This window comes from Harpia harpyja, chromosome 9 (genome assembly GCF_026419915.1).
Source record: "Harpia harpyja isolate bHarHar1 chromosome 9, bHarHar1 primary haplotype, whole genome shotgun sequence".
Taxonomy (NCBI): Eukaryota; Metazoa; Chordata; class Aves; order Accipitriformes; family Accipitridae; genus Harpia; species Harpia harpyja.
This window is the reverse complement of record NC_068948.1, coordinates 21156818-21182292: the sequence shown is the minus strand read 5'-3', so window position 1 is coordinate 21182292 and position 25475 is coordinate 21156818. Positions and strand designations below refer to the sequence as shown.

The following is a 25475-nucleotide window of genomic DNA, read 5'->3' as shown; positions in this document are numbered from 1 at the left end:
AATAAAGCATATTGTCATCCAGATTCTATGTGTAGCTTTTTTTATCACCCTCTCTTCTCACCCAAGAGCCAAATCATTTCACTTGACAAATAACATAGGATCTGTAGCCAAACCAGCTTACAATTTTGACTTTTCAAAACCTTGCCAAAGATATGCAGCCCTGAGGTCTGGCCAGCCCTGGTTGATCTATGCCAGCCAAAGTTTAGGACAAGAAAATTCCAAAATAATAATTCAGGTGCCTTCACAAACCTGGCATTGCTGTGCCTGGGCATCCCACAGACTTTCGGCAGGTGGGTTCACTCTGGTGACTTGCTAACCTCTCAGCATAAGGTGCGCAGCACGTGTTCCCTTTGCATGACGCTGCGTATTTATTCACAGCTCTGTGAGATCGGCTGCAGTGCATTTTCATTCTGTGTATTGTTCTCTGGGGCTGGTGATGCCATCGCATTGTGCTGAGTTTTTAAGAGTGTGAGCAGCACTGCTGATGTGACTCCCTGGGAGCCTACTTTTCACTGGCCTGGGATAAAATTTGGTGGTTCATTCTCTGTCAGACGCACGCGCGTGCAGGGAGGCAGGCACGCCAAGAGCAATGGGGTTAGTGTAGCTGGGACACTGAAAAACTATGCAGGATTCACCCAGCTCTCTGGTGATGGATGGATACTCCAGCAATGTGCCAGCCTTCCTAACCAAACTCTGGACGCTGGTGGAAGATCCTGAAACGAACCATCTCATCTGCTGGAGTACTGTAAGTACAGCGAATATCGGGTGTCACCAAGTGCCTGCAACACCAGGAAAAACCCAGGTGCAAGGCCAAAGTACTGCATTGCACAGCAACTTCCCTTTGCTTTACAAGTGCTGGCCAGCTAACTGGGAGACTGAAAGGACTGATAGTTCATTAAGGGTGCCTTTTGGATATACTTGACATTATTTATCTGCAATATTGTGGCTTTTCTGTTTCAAAGGGACAACTGGTTTGGGAGTGTTTTAAGAACAATATTTACACATTTCGCTTGAAGCATCTTAAAGGGTGTCTAATATTGAATCTTCTAAAAATCCAGACTGAGACAGAGGTTTTTCACCTTGCTTCAATCTGCAGTTCCCTAAAATTTTCTAGAAAAGGTGCAAAGCCCTTAAAAAATTCTGCTGCTGTTTGTATTGTTTCACATGTGTTTCTTAGCAGCCTTTCACAAATGCCTTGGGAGAAGGCAGCAGATAAACAGCATTCAGACCTCAGGCTAAAACCTAAAGTTTAAACAGATCTCAGACCGGCACCCTAAATTACTCACATTTTGGAAGAGCTTTACGTGATTTTTCAACGAGTCTGTGTGATGATCATGGTGATGTGTGTATGTATTGTCTGTATAACTTCATAGGGAAAGGTTGCTTTGCTTTGGCTTCTTATTTGTCACTGAGGCATTAATACACTAAGTGCAATCAGAGAATTAAAATGACTTATTTGTCCCCCTCATACAGCATTTTGACACCACGTTGTGCTTTTGACCTGACTAAGACTTGCTGCAAATAATGTGATTTGTCTTCAGCAGGAAGTTATCAGATAAGTTGTGTGCACAAACTTGTTCTCCAAAATCAAGGATTTATAACAAAAGCAGACTTAAAGGGGAAAAAAAGTCTAAAGCAGCCTTTCTGTCATGTGTTTGTGTCCAGCAGGGTTTTCATTCAAAACTTGAGAGAGGATTTGAGCTGCATTGTTATCCAAGGCAATGGTTGCTTTCTGATGTTGGTATTACGTGGCCATACCTCTGAGAATGACCAAGTTTTGGTATTGTGTGTTTTAAATAAGGACTTTCAAACTAGGAAGGATTTTCTAACGTATAAATAGTCCCCTCTCTTATAAAGTTGTTATTTTTGACTGCCCACTGCCACCATGCTCTGCTTTCCTGCAACCTAACATAAGCTACGGCTATGTTCTTGGGAGGTTTTGGCAAGGCTTTTAGATGTCTAAGTTTCCCATGTCCCATGTTTCCCATGTTCTTCCTCTTCTATCTATCAGTGTTGTTTGAGTTACGAAATTGTGTGCATGCCTAAGATTTCTGGACATAATCAGAACTCTTAGAAAATAGGACCTATAAGGACTTATGAACTGTTTCTTAGCATGAAGGAGAAGAGATGGAGAAGAAATGTGGTAATGGTTTATATACACACTAAAGGCTGTTGTAAGGTGGAAAGGAAAAGTCTGCTGTCTGTGTCCATGGTAGATTGGACCAGAAGTAATTAAATGAATTTTTGAAATGGAAGATGCAGTTAGGAAGAAGTCCTAGCAAATTCCTGGAGTAGCTTGCCTGGGCAGGGCATAGGGCGTCTGTCATCATGGGTCTGTCAAAAACAGTTAAGATAAGCATCTGCCAAGACTGACATGCTGCAGAGTGATTTTTGCCTTGGGCAGAGAAGTGTCTCCCAGCTTGCGCTCCCATGATGTAAGACAAGCAAGGCACAGCTGCTGTGTGGGAACAAGCTGGCACATGCATGGTTCATGGGTGAACACACAGTAACTCCAAAGTCTCTTGTGTCTGTAGGAACCCTTTCGGGTGTGCCAGTTTCTGAGAACATTGCAGTCCTGAATTCAAAGGAATGACTTCTCAAGAGAGGCCATAAGGAGATGTTCAGGTACACAAAACCCTTGTGTTTCTCATTTTACGTCAGCCTGCCCAGCCTGGGACACGCAGCTGTATCCCAGAGAGAGTGAGCGGGCAGAAGCGCAAGGGAAGCAGGATAAACCAGCTCTGTCCCCCGAACAGCTTTTGCAGTGTTGGGAAACCCTGGTCCCTGCTGTCATGTCTGCGAGATCAGTCTGTGAGGATAACTTCAGCTTACGGATTATTAGTGAATCTCTTAAGCACTTGACTAGCCTTTGCTTCTGCTGCATGGGGTAAAGAACGATAGGAAAGACCCTGGTGATGGTCAAAGGGCACTGTCAAGGCAAACAGTCGTGTTCAGTGTTTGCAGCAGTGAACAAGGAGCAAGAAGTACAGCTGACCCAGAGTCATGTGTCTGTGGGCGCGCAGGGTTAACCGTTAGAGCTGACTAACAGAGCCAGAGCACAGTGGGAATTGGCACCGTTTGGTGATGGTGGCAACAAGTAGGGCAGCAGGGTTTGCCAGCTGCCTGTTTTCTGGTGGCCATGGGCAGGCTACAGGCATATACCCGCACCTCTTTAGTTGCTGAACTTTCTCGTGGTCCTAATTACACTCCCTGTTTTAGAAACTTCCAGGCAGCCCTGAGAGCACCCATGCAGCTACAGACCCTGTGATGGGTGCGTGGTGGGACCCACACACCCCTGGTACGCTCCAACTGCACACAGAGCCTGAGTGCTCACTCTTATGAAACACTGTCCTCTGTCAAAACCCACTCCGCTGTGAAATAACCCCTGAAGCTGACACACCACTTGACTGCCGGTAATAACGCTGAACACAGCAGGAGGATGACTGTGGCTGTGCTGGTCTCAGACCCCTCCCTGCCAACACTGCGCAGACCCTGGTGTCTTTAGCTAGCTGTCCCTTGAAACTGGGCTGCAGCTGAGTAGGTAAGTCCCAACTATCTGCTGATGTCTTGGCCCTGGCATAGGTCTCTGCATCTTGCCTGTCCCTCCATAAAGCTGTGGAGAGCTTAGGCTGCACGGTTGGGTGCTCCCCCAGGTAGCTCTTTGCAGCTCTTTCTCTCTCCACAAGCAAAGCCTATGTGAGCCCCTGGAAGATACCGTTCTCTGCAAGTTTACAAAAATGCCATGTGTGCCCCAAACTCCATGTCTGAAATCATGAGTCTTCATTCCTCCAAATTCCTGGTGCTGCCTCCCCATCTGGAGCAGAGGTAGGATTTAAGGTGGTCCCCCTGTCACCATGTCCTGGAGACACTGATCTGTTGAGGTCAGAGATTTAGAAAATGTTGTTTCTACTTGTTGGTTACAGCTGAAAATTAATTGCTAATTTTTCCATCCCTTAAAAAGGTCACATGGATTGCTGTTTGCAAAAAGTTCCAAGGCAGCTTCAGTGCGTGGTGTCTCACAGGCTCTTTCTGCGCCAGCTTAAAACTGTCAGCAGGTAGAAGGCCAGGCAGGGGAAGCAGATGGCCTGCATGTGTCTGTCTCTGTCAGCGATCCCAGGCACTTTGCCTTGTTTTGCAATCACAGATCCTGGCAATGCAACCTCTGAAACGGATATCTTATCTGGTTAACATGCATGTTGCTAGCTTGCACTGTAAAGCATGACTCTTAACATTTTGCGGTTGCCCTTGTGGCTGTGTACTTTGAAAACCAGTCAAGAGAAGGTGCGTAGTGCTTCTGGATCAGTGTGGTGTCTCCAGGGATGATTTGCTTTCTTGCCTTGCTGTTTCTTGTACCATGCCTCCAAGCAGCACTTCCTCCAGGACTGCTGCACTCTGGAGCAGATGGGTCAGAGTTAGACCTATACAAGCAGATCGAGGGGTTATAATGGCAATTCCCACTTTTCAGGACCTGCTTCAGACACCAGAATCTTTCTGTGAGGTCCACGCAAGGGTGGACAATCACAAGCTACCAGCTATTTGTGTGTAAAAGTCTGTAGTTTCTTTCTCACATCCAAGGCTCTGAACTAAGCAGTAGCAAAGTTTAGTAGAAAAAGATCAAAACTGACTGTACCAGAACGGAAAGGAGCACATCCATCATTGAAGGCTGTTGTCACTCTTCTCAGCTTCAAGGTGACAATTCAGAGGGCACGACTTCCCCTGCTGTAGGACTCAAGGGAATCACCTCCTCCTGGGCCCCTCTCATGGTCAGGGACGCTCCTCTGACTTCACCTTTGTCCTTGTCTCCTTTGCAGAATGGCACCAGCTTCCATGTGTTCGACCAAGGACGCTTTGCCAAAGAGGTGCTGCCCAAGTATTTCAAACATAACAACATGGCCAGTTTCGTCCGGCAGCTGAACATGTGTAAGTTCAACCTCCAGATCCTCAGGCCATGTGGGTCCTACAGACATGGGGGGGAGCGACAGAAAGTGGGGGTGGGACGGGAGGCATGAAAGAGAACTGGGGATAGAAAAGTTGAGCTCTCACATATACACGTTATTGTGGCATAACTGATTTTGCCAGAGAGGACCTGCCTCTGAGATGCCAGGGGAGCAATTTCCTTGTATTGACCTTAGATTCCAGCATGAAATTTCTTGTTAGATTAAATCGTAAGATGTGAGCTAAGAAATTTCAGCTACCAGGTTTCCTGCTTCTCTTGCATCAATTTGATGACCTATTATTGTTTCTTTTCCATTTTATTCTATACGGGGCTTTTTCCAGGTACCTGATACTGTGACACCTCCCTCAGAAACCGCTTCTTTTGAGGGTAACATGCCCAGAGCTTATCCATTTTCCCAGCCATATTGCTAAACTAATTATGGACAGTACTTTTCCCTGCAAACCTTGCCTTGCCGATTGGGCATTTTCACTCCTTAACAGAGGTTTAGGTGTAGTTTTCAGCCACATCTAGACCACGATTGTATTAAATATGGTTCTTTTCTGATTGTTTTTGGAAGTTTTTCAATGACTAATTCACAAAGTTCCTCAGTAAAGTTTTAACTTTGCTATTTAACTATATAGTAGCCCTATTGCAATTTTTAGGCCAGTCTTGAGATACGGTTTAGAAACCTTTCTAGGACTTCAGAGAAGTAGTCAAAGTAGATTTCCAAAGGTGCATGTGACCCTTTTTCCCAAAAGCGGCATCTGATGCTTGTCTGTGCCTTTGAAAAACCTTCCCCTGAATCCCTTTGGCTTGCAAATCAAACTAGAGATTTTGTAAGGACAGGCGTTTCAGCTCCTGGCAGACAGACCGGCATGCCCGAGGGATTGCCAGTGAGGCTTTCACAGCATGGGCCAGCGGCAGCATGTCCCCAGAGTCACGGGGTGTCCAGCAGGATGCACGGGGCTCTCCCTTGCGGGTCTGGATTTCTTGTAGATACAGCCCAAAAGCGTGCCCAGCCGTGGGGAGGAGACATGGCTGTGCCTTGAGCACCAGAGCGGCTCAGAAAGTGGGGGGAGTGAACAGAAACATCCTCAAAAGTGATGGGGTGGGAGGTGAGGAGGAGGGCCTGCCTCTGTCGGCCCTTCAGCCATGCCCTCTCCACGCAGACGGCTTCAGGAAGGTGGTGAACATCGAGCAGGGGGGTCTCGTCAAGCCCGAGCGGGACGACACCGAGTTCCAGCACCTCTGCTTCCTGCAGGGCCACGAGCACCTCCTGGAGCACATCAAGAGGAAGGTGAGGTGGTGCCGGGCGGGGGGACGTACAGCAGCCAGGCCTCGGCAGGCCCCCCGGTGAGCCCCCTTGGGCGGGAAGGCTGAGGCGTGGCAGACCCCTGTTCTAGAAGGCTCCATACCACCGGCGGGGAGAGGCTGCATGGTCCTTTTTCAAAACATCCCTCAACAGTACGGCCCACAGCTTAACTAAGGGTCTGCGTGGAGGCGTAGCTCCCTTGGTTTGCTTTAAGCCTGCTGTCCCTTGATTTAATTTGTTTCCCCTGGGCCTTCTGCTAGGAGAGAAGTAGTGAATACTTGTTTCCTGTCCCTCAGACATCTCGAGCAGAAAACACCTCGTTTCTCCCTGAGCAGGAGCCCTCTGTGCCTGCTGCCATGGCTCTCTGCCCTGTGCCTTTCTAACCCTCCCACGTCCCTTTTTTGGGGTGGATTGAACAGAACAGCACTCCATGGTCATTGTGAGGGTCTCTACCACAGCTGCATTCCTCTCTTGATAACTCCCAAAATGCTTGCTTGCTTCCAGACCACAGCCCCCCATGCTACAGAGTGCTCAGCATAACTCCAAGATCACCCTGTGGTCTGGTTTCTGTCCTCTCCATACACACGTGTGGTTGTGGCGGGGGTCCTCGGTGTGCAGGGCTTGGCTTTCATCAGAGTTTTGCCTGTGGTTTTTTGCTCTGTCGCTCAGTATCACGAGACCTTCGTGTAGTGCTGCACAGCCAGGCTTGCTTCGCACCGCTCTGCTTTTGAATCGTTACCCGCTTTTCTAGATAAGTACAGTCTAACTCCTGCAGGGTCTCCCAACAGTCAGCTCCTGTCATTATAGAAGAGAAAACCTATTCCTGCCCTCTGTTTGCTGTCTTTTAACCTGTTATCAATGCCCAAAAGGGCTGTTCTCTTACTGAATTAGCGTAGCAACTTCAGAAAAGGGACTTCAGCAAAAGCCTTCTGGAAATCCAAGTGTAATATGTCAATTTGAAGCATTACCTCAGGCTCATACCTGTAAAACACGAGGCTGGATTGGGTGTCTCTGTAGTTAAAGTAGAAAGATTTAATCAAGCAACCTAGTTCAATTCCTCCCTGGTCCTCAAAATACCTCCTCCCCCCTCCCCCCAGCTGATTTGAAATAAGTCCCCACTCTGGTCTGGAATGTTCTGCTGCCAACAGACCCTCTGTACAAAAGGATTTGTCCTGCTCTTTGCTCTATTTTATCCCTTTGGCCCTTACAATAATACCCTAAGGATAGTTCAGACTTGTGCACATCGCCTGTCCTAGTATTTCAGCACGTCAGAGCCTGGCTGGTGGAAGTCCTGCACCACAGCCACAGAAATGACTCTGTCTGTTCATAGCCCTTCTTGCTTGGTAGAATCCACCTTTGATTTTTCCTCCTCAGGTGTCGGTAGTGAAAAGTGAGGAGACCAAGATGCGCCAGGAGGACCTCAGCAGGTTGCTATACGAGGTACAGATACTGAGAAGTCAGCAGGAGAACATGGAGTGTCAAGTGCAGGACATGAAGCAGTGAGTTGAATCCTACTCAGCCTGCTTCTTATGGGCTTTTGTTTCTCTAGAGTTGTTGATCTTGGGGAATGTTTGAAAGGAGGAGCTTTACACACCTCCCTCCCAGGGAGCACATGCTGAGCCAGGGACTAATCATAGGGACTAGATGTGCTGAAACAATACCGTAGGATTTCTGTGCAGACCCCATGATCTATAAAATATGAATTAATGCTCAGCCTCTGTCTTCTGTGAAAGGTAGACATATTCTCTACTTCTATGTTTTCCTTTGCAGATGAGGAAAGCACAGAGTAGGCCATGTAGGAAGTATGTGTATAACCTGGGGACTTAACTCAGATAACTGTATTTCCTCCAGATAGAAATGATGGTAAAGATTTAACTCTTTCTCACATGTAGAAGAGTCCTTGGCAGAAGTGTGGTGGTGTCCACTCCACCTATTAAAAAAATAATAAAAAAACCCTCTGTCATCCTCCACCTCCAAAATATATGACTGGCCTAAAATATATAAGAACACAGGAACTGCTGTAGTGTTTAGTCCATGGACCCGTCTCTCTGAAGACTATGCCTTCTGACGTGGCCAAAATTGTTGTATAAGAGCAAAATGAGCAAGTACAATGCTTCTTGCATGTGGCTGCCTGACCTCCAGCTGTCTGAGACTCTGGGATTTTCTGAGTCAGACATGGTCACTAGGAATTTAGTAAATGGATATGGTTTTATAAATCATGCACTTGGAGAGGTTTTTATTTGCCTCCAGAATTTTAATCCTTACAGAGAACTTTGTTTAAAAAGCACTTGAATGATCAAAAAAACCCAAAGCCCTTCTTTTATAATGAAAGCTGATATTCATACATCACCAGATGACACTGACATCCTGGGCCTTGAGAGAACACCATATACTGTGAAACTTCATTCCAGCCCAGCACCTTATGTGCAACGGATAAATATTTTTAACCCTCCTCAATTTTTAATGACTCCCACACTTAGCACATGCATGAAATCACACCATGAAATCAAGGTGCAATGGCAATGACAGAGTATCTAGGTTTGTATCTTACATAATTTTTAAGGAATTCCAGTATTGATGATTTGGCCTTGCTTTTAGTTTATTCTCTGTTTTGATTTGCTTGTTCCCTTCCTCCATCTGGCAAAGGACAACATTGCATTCAAATGATGAAAATAATACAATTTTATAAACTAAGATAGACCAGTAATCCCAGGCTGAAACCATGTTAAGAAATTTACACTGGTGAAGAACCATTAGGACCTAACTCCAGTACAAGCTGTCAGACTAAGGAAAGCTGCTTTGCTGAAAATCCTGTCAGTACCAGTACAGAAAGTTCACTGCAGAGATTCTTGCTGTACAAGCTGCTATACTAGGGCAGCTACTGTGCCCCTTCAAGCCCTGGATCTTATCTTCCCAGTTTTAGCATCCACACTAGAAAGACTAAAAAGCAAAAGGATTTATAACTTTCACCTGTATGATAGGTTTTGCTGGCCTGTCAGTTTTGGTACATCCATATACTCTTGCGATAAATTGACTGGCAAAACCTTTTGCAGCATGCACTTGGCTGGCCTCCAGATTTGGAGTCAGCACAGTAAATAAACTCTGCATCTCCCCATCCCACTTTCTGGGGCTGACTGTTCAAGAAAGCCTGTAAACTCCCCTGTGCGCTGCATTTGCAGACAGAAAATAAATATGCTCTATGCAATTGCAAGCTGGACACAGGTCTGTGCTGGATGAAATTAGTGACTCCCACTAATAAAATCATTACAGTCCTCCTAGTTCAAGGCTCTCAGATGCAGAAGCATCCCTTTAGCTGCTCCAGTCACTCCCAAATATGCTTTTGTACCACCACGTGTATGAGGTTTCAGCAGGCAGAATACATAGGATCCCTATCCGTAGGATCTCTTGGTCTTTAGGGGCACTGGGGGCACTAGTGGAGAGGTTGGGCTTTCTTGGTTCCCACAGGAAGAACAGTCTTGGTGATCCAAATCATTCAAAGTCACAAATCAGGCCTTGCTGAAATTCTGACTTTGGCCCAAATGTTCCACTAAAACTAAACACACGTGTCCTCTTGTTACCCTCTCTTTGTTTTGACTCCATGCTTTGGTCTGTAGTTCTTTTGAGGTCAAGGGAAAACAAGGAAAGCAATTGTGTGACCCCATTTGGGACACCTGAAAAGAGCCAAGGACTGCAAGAGCCCCAAAGTGAGACAGACTTTGCACAATTGGGTCTACTGTGCATCATGGTAGCACTGTGGGCTGTTGGGATGTTTCTGTGCTCACGGAAAGTTTCTGTTTCACTTTCAGGCAAAATGAAGTTCTTTGGCGGGAAGTTGTTTCTCTCCGGCAGAACCACTCACAGCAACAGAAGGTGATCAACAAGGTAGTGGTCATATAAACTCCAAACTCACTTGTACTGCATGGTGCATGTCCTCTTCTGATTTTTTTTTCTTGTCCCATAATCTTCTCCACACTCTGATATCGCGGTATATTTATTTTCCCTCTTTCAAATTGTGCAATGCTCTTACGTGTCCTATGGAAAGTGGTCATTAACAAAGCATAGATTATGCCTTCGAGAAAAAGATTTTAATTTCCCTGTCAGTCCTTGCTGTGATGTTAGAAACCACTTTTCTGTTGACGTCCTAAGCAAGAGAGCACAACTCTCAGTAATTGCCCTGTATTGGCTGTGTTCTGGTTGTACCGATGCCTTTGGGCTCCCCAAATCTTTCCTCTTTCCTTTGTACGAGAGAGGAGCCTCCCCCTCCTGCCAGTACTGAAGCTGCAGGCAGCAGAATTGGCTAGCCATTCCCCCAGTGGGGACCTCCAGCAACTGTTACGTTTTCTGGTGTTACTGGCATACTTGAGGAATTACTGTACAACCTTTTAGACTGAAGGAGCACTGAGGAGCCATCTCCCTTAAAATCTAGCATGACCAGTACTAGAAAAGGCCTCTCCAGTGATTCCCAGGTGGTGCTGACATGACTGAGCACTTCACATTTCCCAGTCCCCCTGAGAGCCACATTCTGACCCTCACGTGGCATCACAGAGTCATAGGACTGGATAGAAATGCATGAGGCTATCAAACCTTCCTCCAGCTCTGAGGCTAGACCAGCCACACCACTCATTGTAGAGGCATTTATGCAACTCTATTTTGTTATATTGAGCAATGAGTAAGAGACAGCTGTGATATATAATAATAATGCTAGCTTTGTTTGGAGGTCAAAGCAGAGCATTAGGTTCAAGCTGACCTGGGAAAATGTTGCAAAGTGATTCCTCTCCAAAGCCATTCTGCATCTCTTTTAGTGTCCTGTTATATCAACACTGAATTTTACAGGGCTGAAAAACTCAACTGAAAGAGCTAAGACCTCCATCCAGGGACTCCCCTAGAGGGTTGCCTCTTTCACTTGCAAAGTCTTTGTCAGACTGTATAGAGCCTCTTATAAAGGTCTCTAAAGACTTTTACGGAGGCCAAGATTAACTCCAGATCTAGGAATGTTTGCATGTGTACTTCACAGGCAGATTCCCAAGTCTAATAGGGTTAGCTGGTGTTCTGCGTGCACAGCAGTGGAGAGAGAAAGCACTGAGCACATGCATTTGGCAGCCTTTGTGCAATGCAGGCACCTGGCTGTGTTGCTTGAAAGCCAGGCAGGTCATTTGAGTTCTTGGAAAGCTTAGTCCTGTTTCGGGCTCTGGTGTCTCATGCAATTTGGCTCCCATATATCATGGCTGCTCCCAGCTTTGGGGTGGTGTCAGGAGGGAGGAATGTGTGAGATAAGAATGGCTGCAAGAGCACGGAGTGCTGAATCACTCTGCTGATTAACACCGGATTTTGATCTCTCCTGACAGCTGATTCAGTTTCTGTTTGGCCAGCTCCAATCAAGCCCTAGCAGCACTGGGATAAAGAGGAAGCTGTAAGTACCCTTGTGTGGTGCGCACATGCTCACGGGTGCATAATGCTGCCCCCTCACTAAAAGCACAAGCTCAGCTCGCCCAGACAGGCGGTCACCGGACCAGGGCACCATGGTGATGGGAAATGAATGGGCTGAACTGCCGAGTCAGACCTGCTGACATGCCCCATTCAGTGGTCTTTAGAGAAGCACCGTGTCAGCTCGTGACCTTTATTTGGGGAACGCAGAGCATGATGGGAGATGGGAACACTACCTAGTGGGAGGGTAAAGGGCAGGACCCCACTGCTGGTCCTACAGGTTCCAGTTTTGCCACTTGTCATCAGGAGGAGCACGGCTGGGCCCAGCCAGCCCACAGACACCTTTAGTTTGAGCCACAGTCACTGAACGGGGTGTGTATCTGACACAGGTTTGGTGGCATGTAACCTGCAGGCCTTACAAAGAGGAAGGGGGAGAAAGATTTTAGCTATGGGGTATCTTTAGAGTCATAAATAAGTTCTTCAAGGCAAGTGAATAGAGGAGCTTGAATTAGGACGCTTAGTGCCTTCCAGGAGAGCAGCCATGCATTTCTTGCTCTGTGGTGCTTGTGATCTAAAGAGGGGAGAGGGGCTACTAAGAGGAATTTGCCTTTGTGGCTCAGGCTGAGGGCAGGGACCTGCCTCCAGTTCCCGCCTTTATTACCTTGTGGCCTTTGGCAACTCAGAAACTTCTCATGCCTCAGAGAAAGGAGCCAGACTTCCCAAGAATGGCTGCTCAGGGGAGTTGATTTTCTTTAAGTCAGTGTCCTTGTTCTTGGCTGACTCTTCTCATGAGGATTGTAAAGGAAACACAGGATTGAATGAAGGAGCCCATAATCTGTACAAGCAAGCTGGGTATGCTTACCTCTGTCTACCCTCTCTACTGAGCCTCTTGGAAGGGATAAACACTTCAAGGCAAATGGTAGCAAAGAAGAGGGCTCGAGGGGAGGATATCAGCTGCTCTGAGTCACTGAGGTTCATGAATGGGGAAATTTTCCTCCAGTGGAGTGGGGAAGCAGAGAAATGAGATGCTGGATCTGATCTCTAATTGCCATGGTCGGCGCTGTGCCCTCCCTGTAAAAGCTTTGCAGCCCAAGAAATGTTGTCTTAGACCACTGCTTTTTGAAAAAAGCAAATCATTAGTGAGAAACTGTGCTGAAAGGGGCAGAAGAGCACAGAAGTATCTGCCCAGCAACTGTATTGACCTTCTTATGAAGAGGGATCACACCGATACAACCCAGCTGCAATTTGCACAGTGTTGTGCATGTTAATTTGAGTTTCTGCTTCCTTGGAAACACAAAGGTCTGTCTTCAAGGAACCTCAGCTCTTGTGTCTATATCTGCACCTCTAATGTTTTACCTTTCACGGTTTTGTTTTCCTGCCTCTTCTAAATGACTGCAGGAAAGCATAGCGTACAGCCTGGAACAACTGTTGGCACAGACCAGAGTGCTGACTGGGAGCTCTGGGTAGGTTTGGGCAGGATGGGCACATCTGACCTGGGATACTGTTAGATGGGTTAGACACTAAAGTTACTTTGATAAGAAATGTTGGATGGGAGGTTCATTTGTGGCTCCTGGAGCAGAGTGCTGGACACTTACAAATTTGTAATTGTTGCTGGGCTGGCTATGGTATCTCGGTACATACTGAAGGGCAGATTATGCCATAACAAGGTCCATGCCAGGGTGATTCAAGTATTCTTTTTTATTCTGTCTTTGGTTAATGTCATAGGATATAAAAAGCCTGTTAAGCGAGCTTTTAGACAACACTGAGCTCTCAAGCACTGTGGTCACTGTGTCCTGCTGTATAATGCCCTTCACTGTGGGATCTAGTTGGAGTCAGAGCAAACCCATAATTTCTCCCAACATATCCAGCTCCAGTGTCTGTAGGATGAAGGGAGCTAGGAATTATCTTCTGTCAAGCCTGTTAGACATTACTGTGGAAAAAACTGTTGGCTTTCCCTGGTGACCTCCGCCAAATCACTGTCTTCTAAATGAACACTGAAGATGCTTTTCCTGACTGTGGGACAGTAGGAGGAGAAGAGGGATTTGCTACGCAGTTTTATAGGATCATCACAGCAGTAACAATAGTGGGTGTGTAGCAAAATATACCAGTTCCCAGCTTCTCTGGGACTGTATCACAAAACCAAGGACTGCCACCCAGGAAGTTTCATGATAGAAAGGCAGTGCCATTTTGAGGCTCCTTCTCATTCGCTCTTGGTTTCAATCATTTACTATGCATAAAGCTCTCCTGCTACAGGACCCAGCACGCAGACACACTTCTTATTGTCAGTGACCATCTGTAAAAGTCTGTCAGTCTTTTTTTAAAAGCCTGTATGCAATGAGTTTAGGCTCTGGTCTGCTTTGTGTCTCCCTCTGTTTTATTACTTAGTGGGTGGCACGAGTTCCTTTTATGCAGTGCTATGTATGGAGATGTAGTTTTGCCAAAGTGGCCCTGAGCGTGAGGGAGCTGGTAACAAGGCTGGATTCCCAGTATTGCACTAATAATTTCAGCATAGCTACCTCCAGTTAAACAAGCTGAGGATCCAGCCTAGAGCTTGAAACCACTAGCAATTAGAAGAAAGTATGAATTGAATTTGTTCAATTCAAAATACGAACTGAATTTGTTATTTACTTGCATCTTTCAAATAAGATCTAGAAAACCTGGATCATCCCCTCTATATATGGCTAATGCCCTTTTTTAGTGGTGACATCCTCCAAAACTGTTGTTTCCCTTCCTTGTTGATAACACTGGACAAGAAAGTACCTTACAGCTGAGAAAAAACAGAGTACCCAGGGGAAAACAACCCTTGGCTGAGAGACATTTCTTGTATGAGCAACCAGGAACCAGTCAGTACGTGCTGGGAAAACAAACCTGTTTCTCCTTACAGACCTCTGATGCTTGACAATGGGATCTCAGCTCCACAAGTGGCCAAGTTCAGCCGGCATTTGTCTACAGACCCCCTGCATGACCCCTATTTCATACAGTCGGTAGGTTTACGCCAACCTCTGAGCTTTGTGGGATTTCTTTGGCCAGGGTGGAAAAATGTTTGACATAATAATACAGATTACAGAGTAAGTAGTTTAGCAAGAGTTTGGCAGTGAAGAAGAGAAGAGGTTTGCAAAGCTGAGTGACATTTATTATTTCTTCAGCTCCCCTGTTTCAGGGAGGGGCACATGCTTGCATGTGCTTGTGCTGCCATGTTCATGTGGGAGGCCATGGGTTGTGAGAGGGGAAGGCAGACCCCGCACACCAGATTCTCCCTGGTGTTATTCCAGCCTGGCTTATCTCAAGGGGAGAAAGGCAGAAGTATGTTCTAGAAGTGGGTACTATGATATTTCTGACCAGAGCCAGATTTTTGCAGTTGCTGAGGGATCCCCACCACACCTAACCCACCAAAGCAGACACCAGACACACGACACTTATGTCATACAGTTAAAATACTTGAACTGCCATGAGAGCGCCATACTCCCCTGTTGGGCTGTGTTCAATTTTTCCCTCCAGAGAAAGCTAAGCAGTCTAGGCAAAATGTCAGACATGGTAAAACCTCTCATTAGCTGACACTTCAGTCACAGTGCTTATTTTACACCTGCAACTCTGCATGGTTGGAGGAAAGACCAGAGGAAATTGTAATGTTGCATAGTAGGTAAAAGCTTTCTTGGTTTCCGTACAAGGAACACTCAAGGGCACAGTGAGTAAACCCTGACTATATCTCAGATAGGGCCTTGGACTTGTTCTGGGCCCCAGAAGGATAAATCTATATGATTTTTGCTTTCCTCAGCCGTCAACAGAACCTGCCTCTTGCTTAAACAGCCCTGCAATTGCTGGAGGACCCATCATATCTGATGTTACTGAAGCATCACCATCCAACATAATAAATATGCAATCCCCTCCTGAAAATGACAGGTAAACATGTTTGTGATTAAAAACAGGGAGGGTCAGGTGTGGACTTGCATAACTTCAAAAGAGTTTTTCCTGGCTGTAATTGTACCAAAGTTTCTGTCTAATTCACAAACCTCTATAGAGATGGTGGGCTGGAATACTTTTTTCCAGTTTGCAATGTGGGTCAGTTTTTCCAACTTAGGGAGGGATAATAACAGTATAACTTTCACAACAAAGTCATGAGTTTCATGCTGAGAACTCCCACTCACCCCTTTGAGAAGTATTCCATGTTTCTTTATATTTTGTTCTCAAGACAGGCTGTCTCAGACTTTATCAAATAAATGAGATGCTAACACTTGTTGGGTTTATTGAGAGAGGGAGAGAAAAAGGAAGTTTCCTTTTGGCTTTGACACAGAAGAAACAGAATCAAACTGTACATCTTTCTGCTAATGAGAACAGAGAGGTTGCATCACAACAACTTCCGATGTTTGACAACTTTTCTGTGAAAAGGTCCCACTAACTTAAGAACTGAATGCAGAAGTATTTTAATGCTTATCTCTTCCTGCCACAGGCATGCAGTGAATTTAGGGCTAGTAGCAGAATAGCTACAACTATGTCAGTGGAAAGTAAGTAGACAGATGAATCATGGAAACAGTTTCTCAGGCATAGAGGCAAGGCAATTATACTCTAGAAATTGCCTGTAAATCTGCCTTATAATTGAACCATAGCCATAAAATTAGCTAGAAGCATGTAAAGAGCTCCAGATTAAAAAAAACACTGGAAGCCATTTCTAAAGCATAAAAATTTTAATATAACCTTCAAGTTAAGTTGCTTATTTCTACTAATTACTGAGTGCCATCTGGTGGCCTCTGATCTGTGCTGTGTCTGCATGACTCAAGGATCTGAGCCAGCCACAGCCCTAATGAATTCAGGAGTGTGTACTTCCCAAATCAACATGAGCTTCTGGTGGGAGTTTAGGATTCACGAGATGAGAAGATGATCTGAAAGGAATGCCGAGGAAGGCTTAGTAGTGCCACTTACCATCCCATATGTGTGACATGCTCATGTGTTGTCTTGCAGCAAAGCTAGTCTGTAAGTGTTGTAAGATAATATTTTTTCAGTATGGCTTTTCCATGCCCTGTGCCTGTTGATCTACATGCCTTTGTCACTTTGGCTCCAGTTGTGCAGGTTCACAGGGAGCTGTAAAATCTCCTGTAAGTAGTACAGAGTGGATTTTTACATACAAAATGCTACTATTCAAAACTTCAATGCCATAGGTCCGTCTGGGAATAACGTGGAGTGCCTCTCCCACTGGAAAAAGGCAGACCTCTGCTTCCAAGCAAATAAAACTTCTGACTGGGACTGTCAGATCTTGATAGCTTCTGTTCCAAATCCTGCAGGGGCACAAGGTCCTGACCTGTGTCATTGGGATCGCTGGAGTGCTTGCTGGTCCAATCCTAATTCCTGCATGGGAAGGTCTTACTGATCCCATTCCTATCTCTAGGGTGGAGACTTTTCTTTTTCAGGGAAACCTCTCTAGCCTAGTGACCATTTAACCTGTCTCAAGCCTAACACTCATCTGAGGAATGATAAAAAAAAAAAAAATGTTTTCCATATTTGCATAACAATCAAATGGGGCAAATTCATTATAGCTATGACTGATGAATTGACTGAAGATATTCCAGCTGAGCTTGTTTCTGGAGCTTGCTGAAAAGCAAACAAGGTTGCTGTTTTCTTTTGCCCATCTAGGGGAATGGAAAGACCCTGTGGGGCAGTTTGATGAGAAATGGAAGCAAGCCGTTGTGCTGTTGCCCTTCCCAGTAGCGCGAGGCCTTTGTGGAGCAGATGTGTGTGTGGTGCTAAGTCTTGTCTTTGATACAGAGAGAAGTGCCTCATGCTGATCAAGGAAGAGCCAGTCAGCCCTGGAGTGAAAGCCAGCGCTGAGCCTGATGTCCACCTGCCAGGCTGCCGGGCTTGCTCTGAGCCGCCTGTGCTCCCGGTCGCCATGGTTCAGTCTGTTTTGGAAGGCAAAGGGAGCTGTGGTGCAGCCCCACCAGGGACCTCACAGCCATCTGAGAGAAGAGGCAGAAGGGCATTGCTGGACAGGTGAGGGGAGCGAGAGCGAGCTGTGGCCCTGTGTGTTTCATGGCCCTCTCTTCCCATGAGCGGGGAAGAAAAGGGAGGCTGATTTTAAGTTGCCTGATGCAGCCTGGTGAGCTCCATCCTGTACCTGTGGCACCTGCTTAGAGGACCCTTGAAGCCCAGGGGACAGTTCACAGGGGTAGGGTGTCTGTGGGTGACTTGCCTGAAGGACCCAACAGAGGAAGAGCTGTCAGAGCATGTGCATCAGAGCCATGGGAGCAGGAAGAGGCTTTTTTTTGCAGTGAGAGGGATTTGCCCAAGGTCCAAGTGAAAGCTGGAGCCCAGACCAGCATCCACGTCTGCAGTCTTGCAGGCCACTGGACAGTACTGCACCTCCATAGCTTGTGTGCCCTCTGCCATTTGTTGAGTCTTCAGTTACGTAAAGTCATAAGGAAATATTTGTCCCTGGTGTTTCTGTGCAGTGAATAAGGTGTCACTTGTGTGCCAATACACAGACAGTGATGGAAGATGACATCATCATAACCTCTGCACTAAGTAGGGCATATATTTGATAACGCATCAAAGCATTTATCAGGCCCAGGCTTGGGCTTGAGAAGGAAATAATTTGCCCCCTTTCTTTTCCTCACCTGTGCTGTGAAGTCAAATAGACTTTTCTCTTTAGTCTGTTCTCCCTTTGTATCTCCTTATATCACCTTTCCAAGGTGACTTTCCTGAGTCAGTGCTAGATCTGTCTTCAGGGGGCAGCCAGTCACTTTGGCACCATCACATGGGCCACACGCTTCTGGGCAGGCACTGGGGAGCTGACACTGCAAGAGATCTCGGCTTCCCCATCTCTGACTAAGAGTGAAAACCCATGAAACTTAGCTGCATTGCTGTGCTTGTCTCCTTGAACTGCAGGGGCTCAGTAAAATGCTAGGCAGTCCAAAGCAAGGCTTTATGAAAGGGTATAAAATCATGCCTTAAAATCATGAAATAGCACATGAGATCACTCATGGGGATGAAGAGTTGGGAGTTTGTGTTCACTGAGTGCAGAAGTCTGATATAAAGAGATGGAGGTTTCATTATTTTGAAGCCAGGGCATGCAAGGGGGATTAGCACAGTGTCATTAGGCTCAGTCACAGGGCGATCTGGGTGAGCCTTTTTTGGAGCTGTGGTCTGAGACTGAAATCCCAACAGCACCGATGTCATGGGTGAGTGTACAGCAGACTTCACCAGCAGGAGGAAGGCATGGTTGCAGCTTGGTGGATGATGTGGAAGTTAACTGCAGAATTCATTCTTGATGGCAACTGCAGCAATGTAAGGAGGATCGGGGGGAAAAAAACCCAAAACACTCAATAGGGTTATCAGAAAAGCTTCTATTTTCCTTTGGGTATTTACAGAGAACAAAATTTCTCCTTCTGAACCCACTGGCTACTTAAAAACATTTTATTAGAAGAAAAATCATCCTTTTTTAAAGACTCTGCATTTTAAGAGAAATTTTTGTAGCTTTTGAGGGGGATTAAACACAGCAGGGCCTCACAGTTGCTCCTTTATCTGAATGTCTCATGTAAATGTAGCCTGCAGGCTGAATGCGTACAGGTAAAAGTCACTCCTTTAAAAGCCATTCATTAATAGGAATTCGGCCATCTTGGACCCAGGAGGATGGGAATGCAGCCTGTTCTGGATCCCAAGTGCCTCCCTAGAAGGATTTCTTCTAAGGAAAGCTTTAGTTTTCCCTGTCTTGAGGAGATATGTGGACAGACTATCCATCCCCAAACTACAAGCATCACCCAGGAGAGGAGTAGTCTCACTTGTTTTACCATCAGCCCAGTCGCCTGTGTGCTCTGCTGGGTTGGACTTCCAGGATTAAACCAACTCATATGGCATAAACCCAGGCTGGCAGTGGGCTCTTGGTTTTCAAAATGAGATTTAAGCATAAATGTCATGTTGGAGGGCTGCTCAGTCCTGCTTTCTGTATGTATCTATGCAAGTCTCATTCGTGGCAATATTTCCCCTTGTCTTTTCTCAGAACAGATATTTCAGACCCGTTGGAGGGCACGGACTGGAGCTTGGAAGGGCTGCAGCTGCTGCTGAGGAGCCAGCAGTACGGCCTGGAGCCCGCCAGCCTCTTGGATGTGAGTGTCAGGCCCTCCCTCCACTGGGGCGGCTGCGGGAAAGAGTTGTGAAGTTCACAGCGGTACCTCTGGGCTGTAAATCAGATAGGCCATGCTGCTTGTTCTTTTGTGGCACTTTATCTGTCACATGCTGCCAGTAGAGTCACAGCTCTGTTTTGACCTGCTCATGAGAACTGGCAGGATTTCAGACTTTAAATGATGCTTTTTTACATGTCTTCTGAAAATACACATATTTGAACTTCTAGGAGCACAAAACACAGTCCATTTGGTAAAGACATCATCATGAGACCTAACACACTTACGTAAAATAGGTTTAATACAACTCTCTAGCTAGTTTGGTAATTGCTTTGGGTGGGTTAGTTTATTTTCTGCATATTCTGCGTCTTAGATAGTCCTAGATTGTTTAGCTCTACTACCTTCCCCTTTTCCTCACACTCTGGGAAGTGTAGCCAATGTCAAATTCTCTCTCTGCTGAGATATTTATCTGTCTGCAGTTCTCCGGTGACTCTTCTTTAGAAATCGATGGTGGCTTTTTTCTTCAGTATATATGTAGAAATATGAAGGTTTGATAATTTCTCTCTTTCACACTCTCTCTCCTTGTACATATAGTCAGTATATGAAAGGTTTTTTCCAATAATGAAATAACTCTGTACATAGCAAAGAATCTATATGTCAAAGATATGCTCCCTTGAGGAGGTGCTTCAGATACAGGCACGTGGTAAGCTTGCATGGATAAACAGGAATGAAAAATAATTTAAAAAATCAATCTTATTCTCTTAAAGCCAGTTCCCAAGTGTCTGTGATTGATTTTGACTTTACAGAAAGCTTTTCTAGTGGCTTGCTCTATCACTGACTCCGTTGGTTCCTGTTTCTTATTTCTCATTAGGAGGTGTTTTCCTGTTACTGACACACTTTTCTCTCTCTGTGCAACTGAACGTCACAAGAGTGAGAATGAATCATAAAACTGTACTCCAGATCAACAGCTCCTTTTCCCAGGTTGCTCAGACTTCTTAAGAAATTGACATCTAGTCATTGATGCAGCAGTAATCTGCTACTGTGTTTTGGAATGCTTTTAAAAAACCATATGAGTCTGGAAGTGTCCTAGGATCCAAGAGCAGCAAAAAAGGACTTTGACTTGCATGTGCACACAAACACCTGCCCTGGTTTACGACATGACTGTGGCACCGGGTGTCTGTGCTGTCCTTCCACTGGCAGGCAGCAAGGCTTGTGGATCAGCACAAGTGCCCACAACTCAGCTCTTGCTATTCTGGCTGTGCTACAAATCAGCACACATAAGCCTTTGCCTGTAGCTTCAGTTAATATGTCAGAGCAGCTGAGGCGCAGGCAGAAGTTGCTTTCTGGCATCTCTGCCAGCAGGGCTACAACCTCCTGCAGACAGCTGAGGATATGAGTATCTTAAACCATTACATCTTTCAGAGCCCTAATGGTGTTTTTCTCCCAACAGGTCTTTAATCCCAATTTATCTTTGAGTGAGTGGAATTTGACTGAAATGGAAGCCAGTCTGTCCCCGGTAAGAGATGTGTATTTCTGGGTATCATAATAATAATAAAGTAATTATGAAGCAGAGCTTTTGCATAACTGAAAGAATGCTTAGTTATTTTATAGCCAGAGGGGAGAGTGTGGTAAAGCACAAGTATGCATCTCCTGAGGGTAGGCTGAGAGTGTTATCTTATACTCTTGACCTGTCTTTCCCACTCAACCAGCGCTTGTTTAGAGGTGTGTTGGTGTCCTGGAGTCTTTAATTGAAACTGGCCACTCTAAACTTTCTCTTAGCATGAATGTCATGTCCTGCTAATACCGTAGATTCATAAAGTATCTTTGTGCCAAAGCTCTTTATAAAATATGCCTTTATAAAGTGCAGCCATCCCTGTACATTTTAGGACCAGTAGATCCACATGCAATTAGAATAGAGGTTCATGCATACCCCTACAGAAGAAACAAGGAGAAATTGTTTGGCAGTATTTGTTTGGAATTGACATTGACACAGACATTTCTGAAGTGCATATGGTGATTTAATGAACAGTGAAGGAAATGTGTGTTTCATGGCTGGGTTCTTTCTCCTGCCTGATGAAGGGTGAATTTTCAGAGCCCCCCCTGCCAGCCAGGTCAGATAAAGACTTGGATGGTTGTGCCATCTCTACAGATGCGCAAGCAAAGTGTAATCTATTCTAATGAAGTGCAAAGATCTCTAAGCCTTCATGATATCTTCATGATATCACTATCCTTTTCAGGTTTTCATTTAATAATTTTGAATTTACTAGGTAATTCCACTTCCTGAGTGTTAGGAAGGAGAGTCTCTGAGAGAGAGATAATATTAGCAAGTCTTAGAAGCAAGGGGCAGTCTCTTTTAAAAAGGATTGCATGAGAGAAAAGGCCAAGAGGGAGGCTGCAATGTTCAATAGTTCAGTCCTCGAGTCCACTGAATTTCCCAGCGTCTGGTGCAGCCTACCCTTAGCCTTGCTCATCCTACAGAAAGTCATGAGCATAGAGAAGCATGGAAGTAATACCTGCAGCAACTCCATGCCTAGAAGCACTGTGGAAGCAAAAAAGCTAGTTTTACTTTAAAGACAGTCATAGGCAAATGGAAAGAAAATTCCCTTCATATTTGTTGCTGGCTGCAGAAGACTGTGGGTTTGCTTTGTACAGCAGCTGGGCAGGGACAGCCACAGTGATGCTAGCCTGGCCTCCTCATGTGATAGGAGCTTCACATCACATTAGCCAGGGATTACATCTCCCTTAGCTCTCTCTTTCAGACGTATCTGCCCTTGACCGCACGCTTTTGGCTATTTTAACAAAGTGCGGGTGAGGCTGGGAGGAGAGGCAGGGCAGGGAGGATAGATTGCATTGCTGGTGGATGTTGTGCAGCATTGATGAAGCAGTGATTTTCAGAAATGGCCTAGTTCTAACAAGCTCCTCTGTCTTTGTATAATTGTACATTGTAGTTTATATTTTTGCATCAAGATGCAGCGACTCACAGTGGATCTGGAGAAGAATGCAACTGAGCTGCCCTCAAAAGTGTTCAACCCACCGTTTAACAACACCTGCCCAGGTAGGAGCACTAGCAGCTCTTGCAGACTCAGGAATGGGGATGTAACTAAGGTGTTAACCATGTCAGCAGCTAGATGCAACGTCCAGCACTGACCATTTGCCACTTTGAGGGAAGAAAACATGTGTCTTACTTTACTTTCGTGATTGTCAGTCAGCAATGTTTCCACAACAACTGCTAAGCTAGTTACTGAGCAGTGGGAAAAGTATGGGAGATAAACTAAAGTTTAAATGTAATTGAACTACCTCTGTTTCTGCTTGGGTCCACATCATATCTATCAGTGTCTCCACTGTTTTCTCTGCCTGTTCATCAACACCTAAGACCAATGTGGTAGTCCAAGTGGGTAGGGGGAGTGAGAGCTGCACAGGTCCTGTGTTTTGTCTGGATTCTGCTGCAGAGGAGGTGACCCAGTAGCTGCTAGCAGCCAGAGGCAAAGGTTATGTCTCAGTTTCTCCAGACCTTTTACCAGACCTCAGGGGAACTGGCCAGCTGATCTTCTCCCACTCACTGACTCTGATAAAGTGTGTCATTGACCTTAGATATGAATCTAGAAGTGTTTCCTTGGTCTTGGAATAGTGATATGTTATTATTCTCATGTGTATTCAGCTGGGATAGACCTGAAAGAGAAGCTTTTGTGAGCCTTAGTTTGGTGCTGTAGCCACCTGACCCCACCCCAGAGTTTTGATGGGGTGTGTGTCATTGAAGGACTTCCAGTCTCCACCTTAAGCTCAGCACCTTGCATGAGCATCAGAGGTGTTAAAAGCCCAGCTACGCTGGAGACAATTCTTAAGCACACTGGAGCTGAACTGCACAAGAGGAGCATCCCCTGTTTGCAAAGCCTTTCTGGTCCATGCAGTGGCGTGATGCTGGAATAATGGGGCAACTGACAGATGTCTCCTTCTGCAAAGATGAGGAAAAACAGACAGTTCTTGAGTGAAGGAGCAGAGAAGCTGCTCTTATCCGCTTCTCAGTGTCTTCAGCCATTTGGTCATCCCTCTTTCACTTCTTGTGAGGCATCTCAGCATTCAGGCAGAACCCAGCTTGGTAACGTGCAGAGGTTCCCATTGATTTTAATGGGCTTTTGAGTGAGTCCAGGTTTGACTCAAGTGTTTCCAACCTTTTTTTGCCAGGAGTGAGGCCCCTCACCTCCTGTTGCGGTGGGGATTTGCCACTTTTCAGTTCTACATATGTAGTCTGGTAACTTGCCTTCCAGAAACTGAGTTTTCTGTTGTCTGTTTGCATTTCTAGGGAAAGATGTCATTCTTGAAAGCACCCAGCAGTTCCTCATTGATCGTCAGTCAATCTTTGGAAACGACCTCATCAGCTTGCCTGAAAGTTCATCGCTTTATGTTCCATCTGAAAATATGGCTTCCTACCTGTCCTCTGTGGGTGTCCAAGGGGATATCCCATTAAACCTGAGCTCTTCAACTGACAACAACCAGTGATTTAGCTTCCCAGAAACATCATCTCCCTCCCACCCATCCAAGCATCCACAGGTTTGAATGTAAAGAAACAAAAGTGACTCAGAAACCCACAAGAGAGTTTCTTTTTGTGCCCTTTCTTTTTGAGTAGATGGAAATGTTCATTAGCTGTTGTATTACCCTCCCTGCACCTGGATTTCAGTGTTTGCCCAGGATAACAATTTTAAAACAAAATACTGCTTCTGGTGCTTCCTCCTATGCGGAGTGAGAGCTTGGCAGGATTTTTTTTTCTTGAAAATGCTTTTAGCAATTCAAAATCTTCTAAGCGTAGCTTGAAAGTACATTAGGGACTTCATAAAATGAAGTGATCCTGACTAGTGCCTGCAACAGCAAACTGTTGGATTTTATTGGGGCAGCACAGATTAGCTAAGATGCCTGACCCTTCTGGATGCTGTTTTTTAAATAGGAAAATAGTTCTATATGCCAGTCCAATGCTCTAAAAATATTCTTTTATTCATTTTCTGGTTTTGATGGGATGCACTTGTGCCTCTCCCTTATCCTTCTAGGGTGAGTAGGAAAATGAAGACCTCTTGGGGTGTGCAGAAGATCGTTTTCTGAGTGACCACTCCAAGAGTGTGTCTCTGGCTCCTAGGGGAGTTACAGACCATCACAGACCCCAAAACATCCCATGCTAAGTTGAGAGGGTTTGTTGTTTGGGAATTTTTTTTGCCCCAAATTTATTTTCTCTAACATAAAGGCAGGACACCCCATACTTTAAAAAAAAAAAAAAAAAAAAAAAGGATAGACTCTTCTGCATGCAGTTTTCCATGTGCAAAGAGGACTGAGGGACTCTGGGTTTTGGTACTGGCTAAGTATTCCGTGTCCAGTCCAATGATATTTTCCTTGGCCTTGACCTGTTCTATTTTCCCTGAAGATGTGCCTGTTGGTTTATTGATGTATAAAATCTGATGAACCAGTTTAATTGATTGGATCCCCTTTTTAGAAGGACTCTTAGCTGCTCAGTGTAGGAGAGAGTCAGAAGGGTTAGTCCACCATGTCCCACTAACTTTTCTTCTGTCCTTTGTGCATCTGAGACCAGCCTCCAAAGGTTGAATTAATCTTCCTCTTTCATGTGGTTTCTGACAACTGAGTTTCTTAACAAAGCAGAGCTTTGTTTTTTATGCTGTAGTTCTAATGAGAACGTATTATTTATCTTGGTATC

At 45.5% G+C, this 25475-nt stretch overlaps 1 protein-coding gene across 4 annotated transcripts; it reads left to right on the top strand.

The window, feature by feature from the left end:
• Positions 1 to 98: 98 nt before the first annotated feature.
• Positions 99 to 24572, top strand: HSF4 (heat shock transcription factor 4). Of its 4 annotated transcripts, XM_052795600.1 has the most exons (13): positions 99 to 745; positions 4812 to 4920; positions 6106 to 6233; positions 7623 to 7747; positions 10055 to 10130; positions 11594 to 11658; positions 14557 to 14656; positions 15448 to 15572; positions 17430 to 17654; positions 19660 to 19765; positions 21231 to 21296; positions 22748 to 22835; positions 24081 to 24572. In XM_052795600.1, exons 1-13 carry the CDS (start codon positions 623 to 625, stop codon positions 24275 to 24277), a joined length of 1533 nt encoding a protein of 510 aa, XP_052651560.1. In that variant the 5' UTR covers positions 99 to 622; the 3' UTR covers positions 24278 to 24572. The 4 variants fall into 4 exon arrangements, with proteins under 4 accessions (XP_052651560.1, XP_052651556.1, XP_052651557.1 ...); XM_052795596.1 differs by lacking the exon at positions 99 to 745 and having other exon boundaries at positions 3956 to 4920; XM_052795597.1 differs by lacking the exon at positions 99 to 745 and having other exon boundaries at positions 3956 to 4920; positions 22729 to 22835.
• Positions 24573 to 25475: the final 903 nt, after the last annotated feature.